This window comes from Tympanuchus pallidicinctus, unplaced genomic scaffold, assembly GCF_026119805.1.
Source record: "Tympanuchus pallidicinctus isolate F22 unplaced genomic scaffold, pur_lepc_1.0 scaffold18, whole genome shotgun sequence".
NCBI lineage: Eukaryota > Metazoa > Chordata > Aves > Galliformes > Phasianidae > Tympanuchus > Tympanuchus pallidicinctus.
In genome coordinates, this window is record NW_026294699.1 from 8464778 (window position 1) to 8482672 (window position 17895).

At 55.4% G+C, this 17895-nt stretch overlaps 1 protein-coding gene across 1 annotated transcript; it reads right to left on the minus strand.

The window, feature by feature from the left end:
* Positions 1-217: 217 nt before the first annotated feature.
* CACNG3 (calcium voltage-gated channel auxiliary subunit gamma 3) lies at positions 218-17706 on the minus strand. Its single transcript, XM_052680136.1, has 4 exons — positions 17412-17706; positions 3125-3208; positions 2234-2374; positions 218-1599 (listed from the first exon to the last, which is right to left on the minus strand). Exons 1-4 carry the CDS (start codon positions 17620-17622, stop codon positions 1088-1090), a joined length of 948 nt encoding a protein of 315 aa, XP_052536096.1. The 5' UTR covers positions 17623-17706; the 3' UTR covers positions 218-1087.
* Positions 17707-17895: the final 189 nt, after the last annotated feature.

Sequence of the window (17895 nt, forward strand, 5' to 3'; positions counted from 1 at the left end):
GCTCAGAGCAAACCAGAAGCAGAGCCAGCGCACAGGGGCTCCCACTGCACCCAGAAATACCAGGACCCAGCGTAGCCCCTTCCCCATGCAGCCCCCCGGCATCCCCCAGCAGCCCCGTGGGAGAGCTTGGAGCTGCATGGGGTGCAGCTCCAATGAGATGCTGTGCACAATCCCTGGTGACACAGCACAGCACACACCACCTATCCAGCCAAGGAACTTGCTTGCCAAACTGGATGACTTTATTGTTATTTTTCCCATTCATCTCCTGGTCGTATTCATTATAGAACCACACACCATCAGCACACCAACCACAGCCAAGGCCCAGTCCTAATCCCAGCTTCTTCTCAGCGTGACCAGGTCAAGTGTAGCCTCCTCTGTTGTACCCAGACAGTAACTTGTGGCTGAGAGGGTATTAATTTTCAGGAATTATTTCATTTTCTTGCAACTTTAGAGGTTAATTAAATGCTGGCTAATTGCTACCAGTCATTGGAGAAATTTTGCTCCTGAGTCCATTCATGGTCTGAATGCACCAAAAGGAAGAAAGAAAGAATGGAGGAAAGAAAGAAGCCCTTTCATGACCACAGAAAATTGCAAAAGGATGTTTCTTCCAACCTGACATGACAAAATTGAATTCCAAGCTATTTAATGCATGCACGAAACACCATAAAGAAGCCCATCCCGATCACTCCACCCACCACAACGGGACGCGGTTTCAAGACCATGAGCAGAGCAGCCAGCTCTGGGCTCCAGGCGTTCCGCTGGGAGTAATGACCCGACGGGGTTCTCACAGACAGGGCTGTCGCCAGCATTTCCAGTGGGACATACAGCTAAGGGAACACTGCGGTTATTATCAACATTAACGATGGTGACTTTGGGAATCCCCCAACCTGCCCTCTGGGCGCTGGGGCTGTGCCCACCAGGACAGCACGTCCCAGCCCCGCGTCCCCCCAGGGTGGCACCTGGGGAAAGGGGCATGGGGAGCTCGTTGGGGTGTCCTTAAAAGTGGGGTTTCATGGGTTACACCGTCACGAGGATCATGTCATGCAGCCTGACAAAACACCTCTGTACACGTGCCCGGCGGCGGGGCTCAGACCGGCGTGGTTCGTCTGTTGGCCGGGTTGTTGTGCAAAGACTCCTTAAACTCTTTGGGGATGGAGTTGTGGACCTGTAAAAAACCGTGGTCCCGCTCCGAGTTGAGCAGCGTCCCCATGGTGACCTTGGAGGGATCCCTGGAGAGGGTGAACATGGAGATGTCGGTGGAGGGGATGGTGCCGAAGCCCTTGCTGATGGGCGACATGTCCCGGGAGCGCGGCTCGGTGGAGCGCGAGCTGGACCGCCGGCGGAAGCGGTACCGGTAGGGGGGCAGGCGGGTGAATGCCGACCGCTTCAGCAGCTCCGAGTGGGACCTGGCGCGGATCTGGCGGTGCTTCTCGATGTACATGTGCACGGCGATCACCCCCACCATCTCGGCGATGATGAAGGACAGCGCACCAAAGTAGAAGGACCAGCCGTAGGAGTAGCTCTTCTTGGAGTCGCTCTGCCCCGGGTCCCCCGCGTTGGCTGAGATGTAGACGATGATCCCGATGATGTTGCTGAGACCTGCGGGAGGAGGAGAGGGATGGGACCAGCAGCATCCCTACAGGGTCAGCCCCAGTTCCCACCTGCACGAAGCAAAGTGACTCCGTCTCTCAGTTCCTGACAGAGCCCAAAGACTTTCTTTGGGTTTTGGGCAATTTCTGCACTGCCAGCAGAGCTTCAGAGCTGGGAAGCTGCTAATGCATTTCTGTATTTACTTAATGAATCGATTATGTTTTTTTCTGTTGTTTTCTCATCTGCATCAGCGGCTTCTTCCAGCCAGGAGAGGGAGAGTAATTTGTCTCTTTGTGGGGAGAAGAAAAACACAGAATAGAGCAGTTCCTTGAGACAAAGACATTGTCGTAAGATAATCAGTGGGAGCACTGGGGAGCTGTGCACAGAGAGGAGCAGCCCTGATGGTATTGCTCTGCAGGAAATCTGCAGCAGCCCCTCCACCTGCTGCCCAGCACTGCAGGCTTCACAGGGCTGAGGGCAGATCCCGCACAACCTGCCCTGTGTTGGACTCTCAGTGGCACTGTGTGGGTTTTCCCCCCTGCTTCTGGGACAGCTCCACAGCTGAGCCCCCTGTGCTGCTGGCCTTGGGGACCCGAACCTGCCCCCAGCCTCTGTGCTCCCCAGCAAGCCCAGAGCCCATCACCTGCTGAAACGAAGAAGATGCCGGCGCTGAGGATGACGTTGTGTTTGCTCTTGTAGAACTCGCTGGCTGCCACGCACAGCCCCCCAAAGAAGAGCAGGCCCACACTGAGGATGGGGAAGATGCTGGAGGCTCTGACAGCACCTGTGGCGTAAAGACAGGGCACAGGCTGAAGGACCCTAGGTTGGCACACAGGCTGCTGCTATAGCCCTATGGATATCAGATCTCAGGAGTTACTACTTAAAGAGGGGTCTTGTCTTTTCACTCTTTCAGAAGTTCAGCCTCCAAACTGACTGCAAAGAGCAATTAATGCAGCAAATCCCTCCCTGCTGCTAAAACAAAGGCACCTAAAATATGCTGTGCCTTGGTTTGGGCTCTCATGCCTCTCTTAGGGCCCATATTAAATGCACAGTAATACAGAGGAGCCCCATTAAAATGCCATTCTGGGGGCTTTAAAATAGACTCTTTTTTTTTGTTTTAACTGTGGGAGGGGGTGGGAGAAGAGCTTAAATGCTCATCTACTAAAATGGCAAACCAACTCCATTAGAGACATTCCTCCCTAGGCGGGTGCACAGTACAGCACTCCCTACAGAGCTGCAGCACTGCTGGGGGGTCACTGTGCCTGTGGTGCCCACTCAATGTGCCATGCAAACTTTCCAGCCTGACACGGGGTTGTTTGCTGACAAGTTGGGCATTGCACACTTGCATTCCCTGCTCAGTCAGGGTATGCCTTGTGCGTGCTCACTTCTCCCAGCGGCTGTCAGTTTGCACCTTTGTGCCTCACATTTGAACAAAGGGCTCAGAAGGTGCTGGAGGGAATTGGCCTCATCCCAGCACCGGGAGTCCATGCTGAGACCCTGGGGCTCTGGGCAATGTGTGGGGCAGCAGACTCACGGAGGAGGTACTCAGCTGTGTCCTGCTCGTAGTCCGCATCCTCAGGAAAGTGGTCGATCTTCTTGCAGACTCCTCGGAAGGTTCCTGGGGAGACACAAGGTGGGGCCTTGAGATCCACACAGCTGCTGGGAGTGCCTGGGGCAGCTGATCCTCTGCACCTGGTGGCCTCCCAGTTCACACTAGGAAAAAAAGGCTCTTTTTCTTTTTTTTTGGTTTTTCCCTCCCCTCCTGCCTCTGAAGCAAAACAAAAGCATTTCGGCTCTAAGTGTCTGCCTGTTTGCTTTGGCTCATTCCTTGCTGTGATTCAGGGCTCAGCTCTCTCCTGTGCCAAAGTGATGTGGTTGTGCCACAGAAGGGAGAAGCCAAGGATGAGCCCACTCCTGCCAGGTGATGCACAGCAGAGTGGTGCAGGAAGCGAGCAAGGGAAAAGAGCCTGCAGGACCCACAGAGCTGCTGTCTCCAAAGTGAGCAGCAAATATTAATGCAGGAGTGTGCACAGGTGTTGATAAATGTTGTTCCTGATGTTATGCATGGGAAAACTGAGGCATGGAGCATGTCTTCTCTGAAATGAAAGCTCAGGATGGGGCAGGAGGGATCCTGCAGCTGTCTCCATTTGGGTTATGGCTCCAGCCTGAAGCAGCCAATGCTCACATGAAGTTTGACCCAGTGCAGGTCCTGGGGACCTCTCTTCTCCCATACAGATGCACCATGTACTCCTGGCCTACCCAAAGCCATTGCAAGTCATGCTGCTTTCTACCGTACCCCATCCTCATCAGATCCAGCTCTGGGCTTGGGGGAGCTGAGCATCATGACAGGCATCAATTAAAGCCTGGCAATGAAGCTCTGGAGGTGGCAAGCTGTCATTGGAGCAGAGACGCGGCATCAGAGGGGGAAGCGCCTGCTCCTGTTGCTTTGGGAACTGCGGGCGCAGGGGAGGCTGAGAATGGGCAGCACCGCTGGGGCAGGCAGCACTGGGCATGGCAAGGACAGCACATGTGGCACAGCCACCTCTTCCTCCTCCTTCCCAGCTCCTGGCTTCCTGCATCTCCTTCGTCCTGTGCCCATCAGCCATGCTCTGCCCCACGCACTGCCCACTGTATTTCTCTCCTTCCTTCCCAGCTGTCACCCAGCTTTGGGACCACACCAAATGCCAGCACCCTGACACCAGGTCCCACCATGACATATCCCTAGTCTCAACCAGGGATGGGTTAGCTGGTGGAAGAGCCAAGGTTCCAGCACAGTTCTGTCTCTCTAAGTGCCTTGACAGCAGTGAAGCTCCAGCCCTGCTCTGCCCATGCAGCTCTGCCTTCCCCGGTGCAACCCAACAGCACAGCTCCATCAGGAGCGAAGCACTGAGCAGCAGGAGAATGCACACAGCTGTGCTGCACCAACTCCCCTCCCCAGCTGAAGTTGCAACCTCTCTGCTTCAGTGCTTTCTGACCCACCAAAACACTTCTTTTGCAACAGAGAGTGACTTAAAAAAATAATCAAGAAAAGCAAACAAATAATGCACACACAAAAAAGTGACTTTTCCAGTGCTGGCCCAGAGCCTTTGCTCAGCTGCAGGACTGAGCACCAGTTCCTGCCTGCTGCCCATGCTTAGGGGCAGCATTTCAGGGCCCCCACACCCCTCAGCCCCAGCTCTGAGCCCCATCCTTTGGGGCATGGCACCGCACGCCCCACGCTGCCGCCCCGCCGCATCTATTTCACGCGCTGACATTTATGTCGGATCCTTTACTCCATTCTGTTCATTAACTGATGACTGTTACCATGGTGACTGTTTAGTCACCCGACACACCAAAAATGTCCCAAACTCCAAACAAATACAATGCTGAGTGCCCCCAACTCCCATCTCTCCTTGGGAGGAGCTGCCCTCATGCTGCTGCTTGCTCCATGTCCCTTCATTCTACCCTGCAGGACAGCACTGTGGTGCGACAGAACCCGACCATGGGCTGTGAAAAGCCTCTGTCCACTGACTTGCTCTCATGGCAGCCCTGCCTGTAAGGAACAGCAAACCTGGAAGAGATGAACTCACAGAACACATTTTGCATTCAGCATTTTGGACTGCATTCCCTCCACCCTGTGCTCCAGGCAATTCCTCAGCCCCCTTTACCCCCCAGACTGCAGCCCCCCACTGCACACAACCCTCATGCTGTCCTCTGCTCCCCCTGCTCCCGGGGCGATGTTTCCTTTCAGCCTTCTGCTGCTGCTGGTTTAGTTCATTTGTATTTCGATGTAGGCACTCTCTGCGCTGCATTTATCAGAGAATGCAAAGGCAATTAATTGATTTTATCTCAGGTCCGTTTCCCCTCACAGCCCTTTCCCCAGAGAGGGCCACGGGAGGGGGCTGGGAAAAGCACTGTTCTCACAGTGCCAGCGGTGTTAACAGTCAGGGACACAGCCCCTCACCTGAGCAGCCAGAAGAGCAAAGAGCTCCGGTTGTGGTTTTAACACCTCATTATTTTTCATCCAGTGGAACAGCTTTCAGAGATCACTGCAGCTGCTCAGTGTGCAAAGCACAACTTGGGCTTGGGAAGATGAGCTAACACTGCTCTTCAGTGAGAACAGAGCTCCCACCAGCCTTTCCCTTAGTGGGCTCAGCCCAGCGGAAGCCACAGTCCGGCTGCCAGGTCAGGCCCAGCACTTGGCTCTGCCTGGGGAGTTCAGCTACAGACAGCCCATCCGGCTGAACCTGCATGGCGTAGGGACATGGCCGTGGTGCCCTGAGCCCTCTGGCATTCACCACCCACAGGAGAACAGAGCCTGGAGCTCAGCTGCAGCACTCTGTGCTGTGTGCCTGCAGCACACCTCGGAGGTGCTCAGGCACCCAGCTCCCAGCAAGACTTTCCCAGGAATCCAAACTCCAGAGCTCTCTCTCTCTTTTTTTTTTTTTCTTTTTTTTTTTTTACCTCCCGCCCACCACCCAGATGTCTGCAGAGTTGGAAGGATTCATTTTCTCCTTCTCTTCCCCAGTTTCACGTGGTGCCACCGGGCTGAGAACTGCCTGCCCGAGCGCTGCTCCCTGTGCACTCGATGCAAAGCGATGAGGACACAGCAGGTTTAGGGCTGGTGTTTTCTCATTCTGAAACAGGCTTTGTGGTCCTTCAGACTGCAGCCTGCCACCTTCTCACAAGGCATCTGCTTACACGAACCCTGCTGGCGAGCTGCTGAACTAAGATTAGTGTGTGCAACGGTTGGGAAAAGCCCTGTGCTCTACATTGCTGTGCTGAGATGGGTTCCCTGCAGCTTGGCACACTGCTTCCCCAGCATCACAGCCCTCCTGAGCATCCCTGCTCCCCGCAGTGGCCCGGTGCCAGGTCCCCAGCAGGGCAATGGCATGGGATGTGGCTCCCCCTCCTTCACACCCTCTCCCCCTCTCTGGTGGTGGATGGTGTCTCAGCTGTCACCTACACAGATATGTATTTTCTGAAGGTTTTTTTTTTTTTTCTTACCCTTAAAAAAAAAAAAAACAGTGGAAAATCCCCAAGTCAAACTAACGGAGTGCAACTGCAAGAAGGTGGCAGAGGCAGCAGCGTGGTTGCAGAGCTGGATGGGCAGATGCTGGCTCAGACAGGAACTTGAATGTGGGCAACAAAACACAGGGACAGCCCCGTGCCCAGCGATGATCCCATAGCTCAGGGCTGGGCAGTGCCTGGTGGGATCTGGGTGTCCCCTTGGGCAGAGCCAGGCTCTGTATCACGGCTGCTGAGAGATGCTGCTGCTGCAGGCAGTGCCAGCGCCCGAGTGTCACAGACTTTATTCCCTCAGCATTGCTAAAAGGGAGAAAAAAAAAAGGAAAAAAAAAATCTACATTTTGACAGTGACTCATCATCTCCCATTCTGGAATCTGTGGGGTTGCTACAACCTACACAAGGCAGTTCAGAAAAGCAAAACAATTCTGAATAATAGAGGAGGAAAAAAGTTTGAAAAGGATGGATAATTTCTGGCACTCTTTGAGGGCTCAGCTTTGGTGTTCTCACGATAGAAGCAATCAGGTAATGCACCAGAGCTGCCTCCAGGCCACCCCCCAGGTTTCCTTCTCCATCACTGGAGCTCGTTAAGGACCAGAGAGGCCCTACAATGACATCTACCCTTCCCCCCCCCGGCCCAATCCTGCAGTGGAGTGGGATGAGGACCATGGGTAGGAGCAGGAACATGAAGACTCCTTCTGGCGAGGGAGAGGGTGAATTCAGCCACCTGCCATGAGGCACATGGCAGCCACTACTGGGCTGGGGCAGCTCTGTGGCATTTTGTAGGAGAACATTTCTTGTTTCAACAGCATTGATTTTTATTGTAAAAAGTAATTGACGTTCCTATGATAGCAAAGTGAGGGCTGGAGCAGCCAGAATCCATGTAAATAAGCCACGAGATGGAAAGTAATGAGCTTCGCTGATTGAGTTTATCCTTTTAAATTAATACAACTGTAGGAATTTGAAAAAATCACCAGCACAGAGATGATGACAGAGAGAGGCAGGCAGGAGCCGGGGCTGAGCGCTCCTGCAGCACACACACATACACACGGACAGGATCTGAGCCCATGTCCCCCGTGGGGCTCCTCCCCACCATTTCTGCTGCCTTCTGCCAGCTTTCCACCCAACCTGTTGCAACTCACACCCTTTTCTTCCCTCTTATTTCTGCACAACCTCTGTGTTTCTGGGATGCCTTTTTCTCTCCTTTTCTCTTTGCCCTCTGCATGTCCCTGCAGCACAGCGGCTCTGGAGCTGTCCTCAGTGGGAGCCACGAGGTTCAGGGGCACAGGGGCACCGTCTCACAGCCCCAGCCGGAGCTGCCCCCGGCCCCGCAGCCTGTAAGCCTGCAGCAGAGTGGGGAGGAGGAGGCAGGGTGCAGTGGAGCACCACATCAAGGCGGGGAGGGGGGGAATGTGTCAAGGAGCAAAGGGCAGAGCGGTAATTGCCTGCACATCATGGCTGCGAGCTGGGGTAACACACCAGAGGGCTAGGACCAGCTCATTTATGGGAGTCCATCTGACTCACTCAGCATCTCTGAACCCTACGGGGCGATTCACACAACTAGAATGCTAAAATCGGTGGTAAAACCCATCCAGAGAGGATGAGGTGGGAAAAACAAGTGTCAGGAGTGCACAGACCTCCTAGGGATCCTCCGTGTGAGGATCAGAGGAGTTTAACCAGATGTTTAACCAGAGATAACACAGAGAGGGTGTAGGAGACGCTGTGCTCTGTGCCTGCTGCAGCCCCAGAGCTGCACCAAAGGACACATCATAGCAGCGGCTGCTGAAATGCCCGTTTATAACAAGTAGGAGAGGAGGCTGCATGAGGATGGAAGTGGGAGGTTTCACTCTGCCCGTATTAAAGTGTCCAGCGAACTCCCCAAAACCCTTAAATGCCAATTTCATAGCTCTGAAGCACGGCCCCTCGCTCAGGCAGTGCTCCTTTGGGCTCTGCGCCGACAGCTGAAAGGGAATGGATCAAGACATTAAGAAATGCGGCTCAGGTCGTGGTGATCAAGGCTTGATTACAGTTCCTATGGGCAAACAGAGCGAAGTTCAGGCGCTATCGTTTATTTGCAGAGTTTTACCGGCCAGTTCACAGGAAAAAAACAGTTATGAGCCCAAGCAGTCAGAATGGACTTAAGCATAAAAGCACAGCTGTGAATAGAGGATGACTTAAGAGTGTTTTACCCCCAAATTTCACAACTGAGACACGAGCTTGCATCAATCGGAAAGCCGCCCGGTTAGTATGCAAACAGCCACGAAAACAAAAGCGCACCCAACAAAAGGGAGAGAGGGGATCCGCATTTAAATCAGCAGCTCGGAACTGCGGAGCGCTGAGGGGACATCGAGAAAGAGCACAGAAACCATCACGACGTCGTTCCCCGACGCGGGGCACACGGGCGAGCAGGGATCCGGCGCAGGAGGGCTGTGCAGGAGGGAAGGAGGTTCCAAAAGAGCTCCTCCACCTCTTTCTGAGAGCTACGAGAGGTAAATCGCTCCTCAGAGGAGTCAAGCAGTGCAGAACATCAAGGCTAAAAATATGTAAATCGCCACGGAAAGCACTGCCAGAGCTTCAGCGAGGCCAGGAAGATGCCAAAAGGCAATTTAGAATTTCTGAGCTCGCTGCATGAGGCATTAAAAAGGTCACTATTTCTGAAAGAGGGATCTTTACAAATAAACACATTTGCTCAGGACTCGGTGAGTCATGCTGGAGCGGAGCACAGAGCATTTCCAACCTAATGCTTCTGACAGGCCACGAGCGGGGTGATCTTTTCATGTTTACAGTTCATCGATAGTTTTTACAGCCGCACAGTCAATCTCTGAAGCACATTTAGCCCGGGAGGAGGCTCGGCAGGGTGTTTTCCTTGCAAAAGTGATATTAAATTTCCTTTTTCTTTCTCATGTAGCACTGATTCGAAGCTAAGCACTTCAGCTTCAGATATGGGATTGCCACTCAAACACCCCCTTTTTAAAAAAATTATTATTATTCTCCTTCTCACATCCCCCTAACAACGGAAGCATTCCAAGGTTTCAGCTGAAGTGCTGAAAGCAGACATATCCATACAACTCTGTTTGGTGCAGAGGGCTGCAGCCCCAGGGGGGGATGAGCAGCGCTTGGTGAGCAACACTGCAGCTTCACTCCCCGTTTATTGGGAGCATCCTACAGGCTGAGCTCAATCTCAATCTCCTCACTTGCAGTTTGAAATCATTTCCCCTTGTCTTATCCCAACAGATCCTGCTACGGATTCTCCCCTTCTTTCTAACAGCCCTCCTTTAGTTGCTGAAAGGACACTGAAAGGTGGAAGACTTGGGTCTTGATTCTTCCCTTGCCTTAGAGATCTCACACTGAGCAGGCACCCAGGGCACAGCACCCCCTGAATCTCTGTGTGCTGGCAGCAATGATGCAACCACCACTGCTGCATCAGAGCCCGGACAGCTGCCAGAGGTAGGGTTACAGCAGCTGGGTGGCACAGGGTGCTCTGGGCTCCCTGCTCACCTTAAGGCAGTGCTGGCACCGGGGGGCTGTGCAGGACACGAGGACATGGCAAAGGTCCCTTAGCACAAGTGAAAATCAGGAACACTTCAATAACAGTACTGGTAACCTTCGGGGCGTGGGGGGGTCTTCCCCCTTCCTTTACATTTTCAGCAAGAACAAAAAGTACAACAGTGGGACAGTTACCAAACAAACTGCAAGAGTGAGCATCCGCCAGGCACGAGCACAAATGTCACCCTCACACACCTTTTGTTTGCACTGTGCTCAGGCTGAATCACTGCTCCTTCCCACACCGCCCTGAGCTGCTGCCCCATTCATGCCCCATGCATGGGACACGAACTGCTCGATGCCAAGTGATGCATGATGCCCTCCCACTGCTGGGCTGCAGCCCCTGCCCCTGCCTGCTGCTTGCCTGCCTGCTCCCTGCCTTGCCCTGCCCACCTGGCGGCCTGACCCCGCTCTCTGTGTGATCAAACACAGCTCCCCATCACCTCACGTGGGGTTGGCGGCAGCCCAGCAGTGCCGGGTTTTGTCCGCGGGTTGTGGTGTCAGGAGATAAGGAGCACGCAGTATCTGAGAACAGCATCATGCAGCATTACCTGCTCAGCAGCCATAATAATTCTTCCTGCTTCTCTGCACGATGACTGCGAACAAACCCTGATATTTTCAAGCCTGTCAAATGCAGTCAGCCAGTGCGCGAGTGAATTCTGCAGGGGTTAGGGAGGCAAGCACAACCCAGCTGTCATCGCACACATTCCAGCAGGGAGCAAAGCCCTGTTGCAATTACAGTCCACCCCCAGGAGCTCCTTTTGGTGCTGAGCACGGGACAGTGCAGCTCCAGCACAAGCACTGCTGGAAGGACCCTGCAGCTCTACCACTAATGCTCCTGGTGGCCACAGCCAGGTGTGCAGCCCAACGAACGTGCAGCAGCCTGGGTTATGCACCCGTTAGCATCAGGGCACCTGGTCACCACAGCCCTGCAGCATTTGTTCCAATCAGTTCTCCTCACACAACTGCTGCACCACTTCTCCTTCTGTCCCCAGCAGGTCTGCAGCCATCGCCCAGTAATTCTGCTGAGAAAATGTGTAGGCACAGTGTGCCTCTGCTTCAGGAAATGACCATAAGGAGTATTTCTGTACCATCCACCTCTAATACAACCAGTCCAAAGGATGTTGGACAGCATGAAGCATGGAGAATTCCCTACTTTGAACTTATTTTGAAAAACACTCCTCTATATCAGATAGTGGGTAGGGAACATAATCATCGAATAAGGAGATGCACAAAGCACCCGAGCCACCAAGACTGGGCTCACCCCATGAGCAGTGCCTGTGAGGCAATGCCAGAACGTCGCCTCTGCAGAACTCCAGTGTGCACAAGCATGGAGCGAGGACAGCAGCTGTCACCCCAGTACTGTCACTCCTTACCACAGCTGGTGTCTTCTAAATCAAAGGAACACCTTGGGATGCTCACTGCTGTGCTCCCTGGAGCGAGCTGTGCCTCATTATAACTGGAGGACTACACAGCACGATGTGCTCCCCGGGGTGCTCATCCTTCAACAAGCAGCCACAACACCACGTGCAGCATCAGGCAGAGCAGAGCCCCGAGGAGGGAAAGTGGAGACCTGCAGCCCAGCACCAAGCCCCAAGCCAAAATGCAGCCAAGCACAGCTGCAAGGAGTTCTCTTCCATGGGATTTCAGCACAGTTACAGAATTTTGAGAGCAATTTTGATCTTCCTGAAAAAAGATGTCAATGTCTATTTACAAAGTACACCTCGTGTTTATTAAAAATCCATGGTGAGAACCATGTGAATAGTGCCAGAAGCACCGAGCCAGGTGCCCATCACGGCTGTGTCACCTCACCTCATCCCAAGCAGGGTGGGCACTGCAGAGGGCTGTGGCTGTGTCAGAGGGACTGCACCCCACTAAGCAGAGCAGAGGGGCTGTGCGTCCCCCTTGGGACCAACACCAGTGAACTCACCCAGACCTTCTTCCAGCTGCAAATTATGAAAGGCAGAAAGCTCGTGGGAAGAGAAGTGATTCACCAGCAGCCATGTAACCCTGCACTGCGCAGCAACGCTGCTCTCCCGCTGCCTGGCCAGCGCACAGACACAGGGCACAGAGACCTGGCACCATCATGGTGGCTGCCCCAGCGCTTGGGCTGGCTGCCTCTGTGAGCCATCACCAGTTATTTACAGCCGTAATGGAGACAGTGACCTTGCATGGAAAAAAACAACACTTTGAGCCTCATTCAGATTCAGCCTTCCACCTCTATTAAACAGGAGCAGCTCTCGAGATGACAGACTCTGCACCACGCCTATGCAGCAATAAAACGCCTGCTCCCGAGCTGCTCGCAGCATACATTCACTCCTCACGTGCTGCTCACAGCAATGTGGGAGCTGGCTCCCCACGCTGCCCCAGACGATGGGAGCGGTGTGCTGACAGCTGCTGCACATCCCACGAGGTGAGCGCTGTGCCCGCTGCTCCACACACCCATCTCAGAGCAGAGCTGGGGCACGAGCAGAGTGGGATCCTCCAATGGCAGCAGGATATGCTGTGGCCCAGCTCTGGCCTAGAAAGGCTCCTATGGCTCTTGGTACAGAAACAGGGGTGTGGAGTAGGCCAGGGGTCTGGCAGTCTGATTGCCATCACCATTGGAGGAGCGTAATGAATGCGTATGCAATATAACCTTCAACAAGATGAAGGGTAGGGGTGCCCAAGTCAGAGATCTGACCTGAGTCCCATGCTCAGCAGTTTTGCCTAACCCATCTCTGCCCCCAGCACTAGGCGCAAGCCCTGCCCATCCCCACATACCTTTTTCCTTGGGGGCAGGAAGGATGGGGTTAAACCTGCAGAGTGTAAACTACATCAGGGCATGGGAAACGTGCCCTCCTCACCCTCCCCCATTGCTGCCATTTGAGGTGCCTCTGTATCTAATTCCTGTTGCACTATTGCCTCTCCCTGCATGGGGGCAGAGGCCTTTGCTCCACTCACCCCCAGCGCAGATACTGCAGCCGAGTGGGGCTGTGAGCACCACGGAGAGGTGTTAAATGGCAGCCAGAGTGTTGCTGAGAGCCCATCACAGATGGCATCCAGACAGAAGAACAGGATGAGCGGCTCCTTAAATACCTGCTGATAATGAATAGCACAAAAATGTGCTCCATCATGGCTGATTGCAATCTCACGGACATTTGCTTGGCGCTTTTAAAAATTAAAGATAATAACTTTCTAACAGAAACAATATTGCTGTCACCTTGGGGAAATTCTCTGTTTGGCCTCCCTCAGAGGGCTGTGAGGCTCCAGGAGCTGGTGGCTGGCCAGCAGCAGCTGCTAACTGCCCACGGCCGCCTTCAGTGTGAGCAGCTCTGCTCTGCAGAGTCCAGAGGAGCTGTGGGCACAGCCAGGAGGAGAGGAGAGTGCAGAGCCACCCCTGCAGGTGGAGAACCATGGCAGGAGTTCCCTGCACCCTGCTAGATACTGCTGGAGAGAGAGACTCAAAATTGCAACTAAAAGAGTCCAAAACTGGGACTCCTGCTATTGGAAACAGCGGTTATCACATGCACATGGCTGAACATACAAGCTAACAGGGTAGGTTAAAATAAACCTGCATGGTTGAGTAATACAAGGAGAAATTCTTCAGTTGTGCCGAAAGAAAGGAGCTCCCCACCACTGCTGGGAGACAGCAGTACAGCTGTCAGTCACGAGCAGAAGTGACACCCAACGATTTCTGCAGCAGGTATTGCTCTTCTGGGAGATAAGCAGCTCTGTCTCCGCAGGGATCCACAGGGATCAGGGAGGATGCTGAACAGCTGCTCTTAAATGTGCACGTGGAATTGGTGGGGCTGAAGGACTCCATCCCGGTAGCACTGGGAGGACAGGCTAAGGAGTTTTCTGAAGGTCTAAAAGGAATTTTCATTCATCTTTGCAATCTGGTGAGTTTCTGGAGGACAACAGCTGGCTTTACGGTTAATCTGCCCCTGCAGATCCCCACAGGCAATGGCTGTGTGGGGGCATGTGGCACCAGTGCTGTGGGAACAACCCTGTGGGGAGCAGAGCTGCATTGCTCCCATGCAGTATGGGCTGGGCTGCAAAGGAGGGCATTAATGTAACGTACTCAGAGCTCCACAAGCTGTTTGATTTAGCTGTCCTGAAGAAGTAAAAGAGTGGTATTGTGCTTTATTAAGCAGACTGTAGAGATTGTGAATTGCCTTCCAATGAGATGTTTCTATGTGGGACCTGCTGCTGAAACAGCATTGGGCTACAACTGTGTCTTTGTGGAAAATATTAACGATAATATGAATTAACTGTGGATAAAAGGTGTAAATGGCAGGGAAAAGTCCAACTGCAATAGTCAGGAATGATGGAGGAGGGTTGGGTGCTGGGAACAGGTGCAGAGGTGGACTCAGTTACCCACAGTCATTCCGCAGAGGCACGGCCAAGGCTTTGCCTTCAGGAGCTGCAGTTGCCATGCTGGATATGACAGCAAAGAAGTGGTGTGGGGAGGTGGTGAGCAGTCACCAGAGAGGTGCCCCGCAGAAGAAAGCTGGTCAGAATTAGAGTGCAAGAGGTAAAGCAGGAGCCCCATGAGGTGACATATTGGAGAAGAGACTGAGTTTGTTTATTCCCAGCTGCAATGGGGTTGGGATGTGAGAACAGCAGGGGCAGAGGGGCAGAGATGTGGGAGCAGTGAGTGGGCCCTGGCTGAAGGTGAAGGCAGTTCTGGGAATTACTTGGGGCAGGCAGGTCCCGGTCCTCCCTCTGCTGCTCACTGACAACATCCAAAAGAGTGATTTTTACTCTTAGCCAAACTCCCCTAAGAAGATGAAAAACACCTAAGAAAAGTTCTGAGTTCAGTGGGGAGAAATGGGCTCTGTCATGTATTGTGGCCCTGCTGCTACCGTGGGATGTGAGAATTGGTCCAGGCAAGAGGGACACTGTGTCCCCTGCATCCATCCAAGCCCAGGACAAGAAGTCAGCAGGGCACATGGGGCAAAGACACGTCCTGGCAGGACGGATGAAGAAAGCAGGATGGACAGACAGATGGGGCCAGTGGGGCATCAGAGCATTTGCTAAGTAGGCGCTAAGGAGCAGTCAGGGTGCTCCGGAAGCACCAAGCACTTCGTTCCCTGTTCCCAGAGGAAGAAGGGGCAGCCCCGCTTCCAGCACTTCCAGCACGGCATTCCCCACCCCTGCCATCCTCCCTCCTCTGCCTCCCGATGCCGGGGAGCCGGCCCCAACCTGCAGCGTGCAACTCAGACACTGCAACGTACAGTACGGCAAAGGCTGTGCCAGCGCAGCAACGGAGAGCGCTGCCCGGGTTCTCGCTGTCGAGGCAGCCGCTAATTTGTGTTTGCCGGCGTGGGTGCCTCACACAGCTCTGCTGCTGCGGCTTCATTCAAGATTTATCCTCTCCTGCCATGGGCTCAGCGCAGCCACGTGACGCAGCTCCCACGCAGGGCTGCGTGCTGCTGCTGTGGGCTCACAGAGCGCTGCGATGCCGCGCACCCGGCGCCGCTCGGTCATTTCAATAATCCGCTGCACGCACGCAGGCAGGCGAGGAGCGGAGCAACGCTTAATTCCTCTGTCGCAGCGCACGCTAAACCCCTGTCAGCAGCAGAAATCTCCAGGCCCAGGCGCACCCCAATGCACAGAGCTCTGCTTGGTGCTGCGTGCTCCCAGCACCCCACGGCCAGGTTCACCACGGGGAGAGAGTTCACAATATGCAACAGTCCTTATTCTGTAAGCTAGATGTGATGAATGCACAGAAGCAGCAGAATGATGAAGCCCCGGCCAGGAGGAGGGGCTGCCTTGCCCCTCTGCCCCCTTTCCCCCGAGTTCCTCTCCCTAATGCAGGAATGGCCCTGAGCAGAACATGGCACATGGTGTTCCTGCACCCAGCACCAACATGTCCCCCAGCACCAGGGCACCTGGGCTCCACATGCTGCCCCAACACAAGGTGGGGTGGGGTTGGACCCCCAGTTGGGACCTCCCTACTCAAATCTCAGCTCGGTGTCCCCTGCCCTCCTGTGCCACGCTCAGGGTGAGGATCTGTGATTCAGCGCTAAGCCCTTTCCTGAATGTGCTGTGCCCAAGAGACCAGGGTTGCACTGGCTCCTTCCAAAGCAGTGATTTATGGCAGTGAGGGAAACATAAAACATTCACTGAAGAAAACCACAGCCAGCAAAAATAAGAATTTTAGAAATTACTCATGCTTTCAGTGATCCCATCTCTCACAGCCCTGTCTGCTGCCTCCTCTGCTCCCTCAGCCTGAGAGGGGAGACAGATTATTGTCAATTACTTATTATGGAATTAGAGCATGATCCAAACCCTCCTTGATTCAATAGGAGAGCTTCGACTGCCTACAGTGGGCCTAGGGCCGAGCACAGGAGCACGCAGGGTATTCCTGCAGCTGTGGCTGTGACTCACCGAGAACTTTCTGAGGCAGTGGGCGCAGCTCAGTGCTCTGCTCGCTTGCCCCCATGTCAGCAGATCCTCTCCTGGGGTGGGGGGAGCTCGGCACCCCCAGGGCCGCAGAACGGAGTGCAGCCCATTAGCATGCAGGGCACCAGATGCTGCTGTTCATTTTAAAAGTTAGGGTGATCCCATCGGCCATTTTTTGCTGCACAGGTGCCAGCACCTGGACTCCACTCAGGCTCACGTTTGAGCGCTGCCTGTTGGTGCTCACACAAATCTCAGCCAGGAACTTCGGACTGACGGCACCCCCGGAGCAGCAGGCAGAGCTGCGGGACAACAGAGGGTGCTGCCGCTGCAAGGGCAGAGCCGTGAGGGCAGAAGGGGGGGCAGCCTTGGGGCGCGGTCCCCGAGGGACGCAGGGCCGAGCAGCGGCGGGGCAGCAGCAGGACGCCGTGCCGCTCGGCGGCGTAGGGCCGGCCCCGCTCCCGGGGGGCGGCCGCGGGCTCAGCGTGTTACCCTCGGCGCGAACACGGTGCCCGCAGAGCCCCCGCCGGGAGCGGCTTAGAGATGCGCTCACCGCTCGATTCCCGTTAAAGCAGCCCCAGGGCCCGGAGAGAGAGAAGAACCTGTGGCCGCCCAGCCCCGGCCCCGCCGCACGGCGCCGCCGCTCGGGGTACGCACCGCGGCCGCCCGCAGCCGGCACCGCTTCCCGACACGGGGGGAACCCCCCCGGCACCCCGTGTTCCTCGCGCGGGAGCCGCCCGCAAAGTTTCCCCCGCCCGCAGCGCGGCACCGCCGAGCGCATCGTCTCCGGGCGGGGGTCCGGACGTGGGGCGGGGGTCCGGGGCATCCCTGCCCTCCCCCGAGCTTCTTGGGCCGGGCCCCGGCGGGCGGCCGGGGGCGGTCGGTACCTTCCAGGCAGCACGTCCTCCAGAGCCCCGAGTGGGTCATCACCTCCTCGTTCTTGCGGCTCGTGTCGTTGTCGCCGCCGGACTTAGTCCTGCACACGCCGCGCGAGTAGAGCCAGTAGTCGGTGCCCACGGCGATGGTCATCAGGCTGAAGGCTGCGAAGGCTCCCACCGTGGTGATGAGCATCTGGACGCCTCTGTCACACATCCTCATGCTGCTTCATCCTACGGCGGCGGCTCGCAGGGGAAGGGCCGGCGCCGCCGCCCGCCGCCGCTCTCCGCGCCCGGCGCCTCATGCCCCCGCGGCCCGCGCCGAGCCGGGCCCCCGCGGCGGCGCAGCGCGGGGCCGCCGAGCCCCGGGGCTCCCGGCCGGCATGGCCCGAGCGACGGCGGCGCGGAGCGGAGCGGCTCCGCCGTGCGCCCGCGGCGGGGAGCGCGGAGCCTCTCGCGGCGCCTCCCCCGCGCCGCCCGGCCCAAGGCAGCCGCG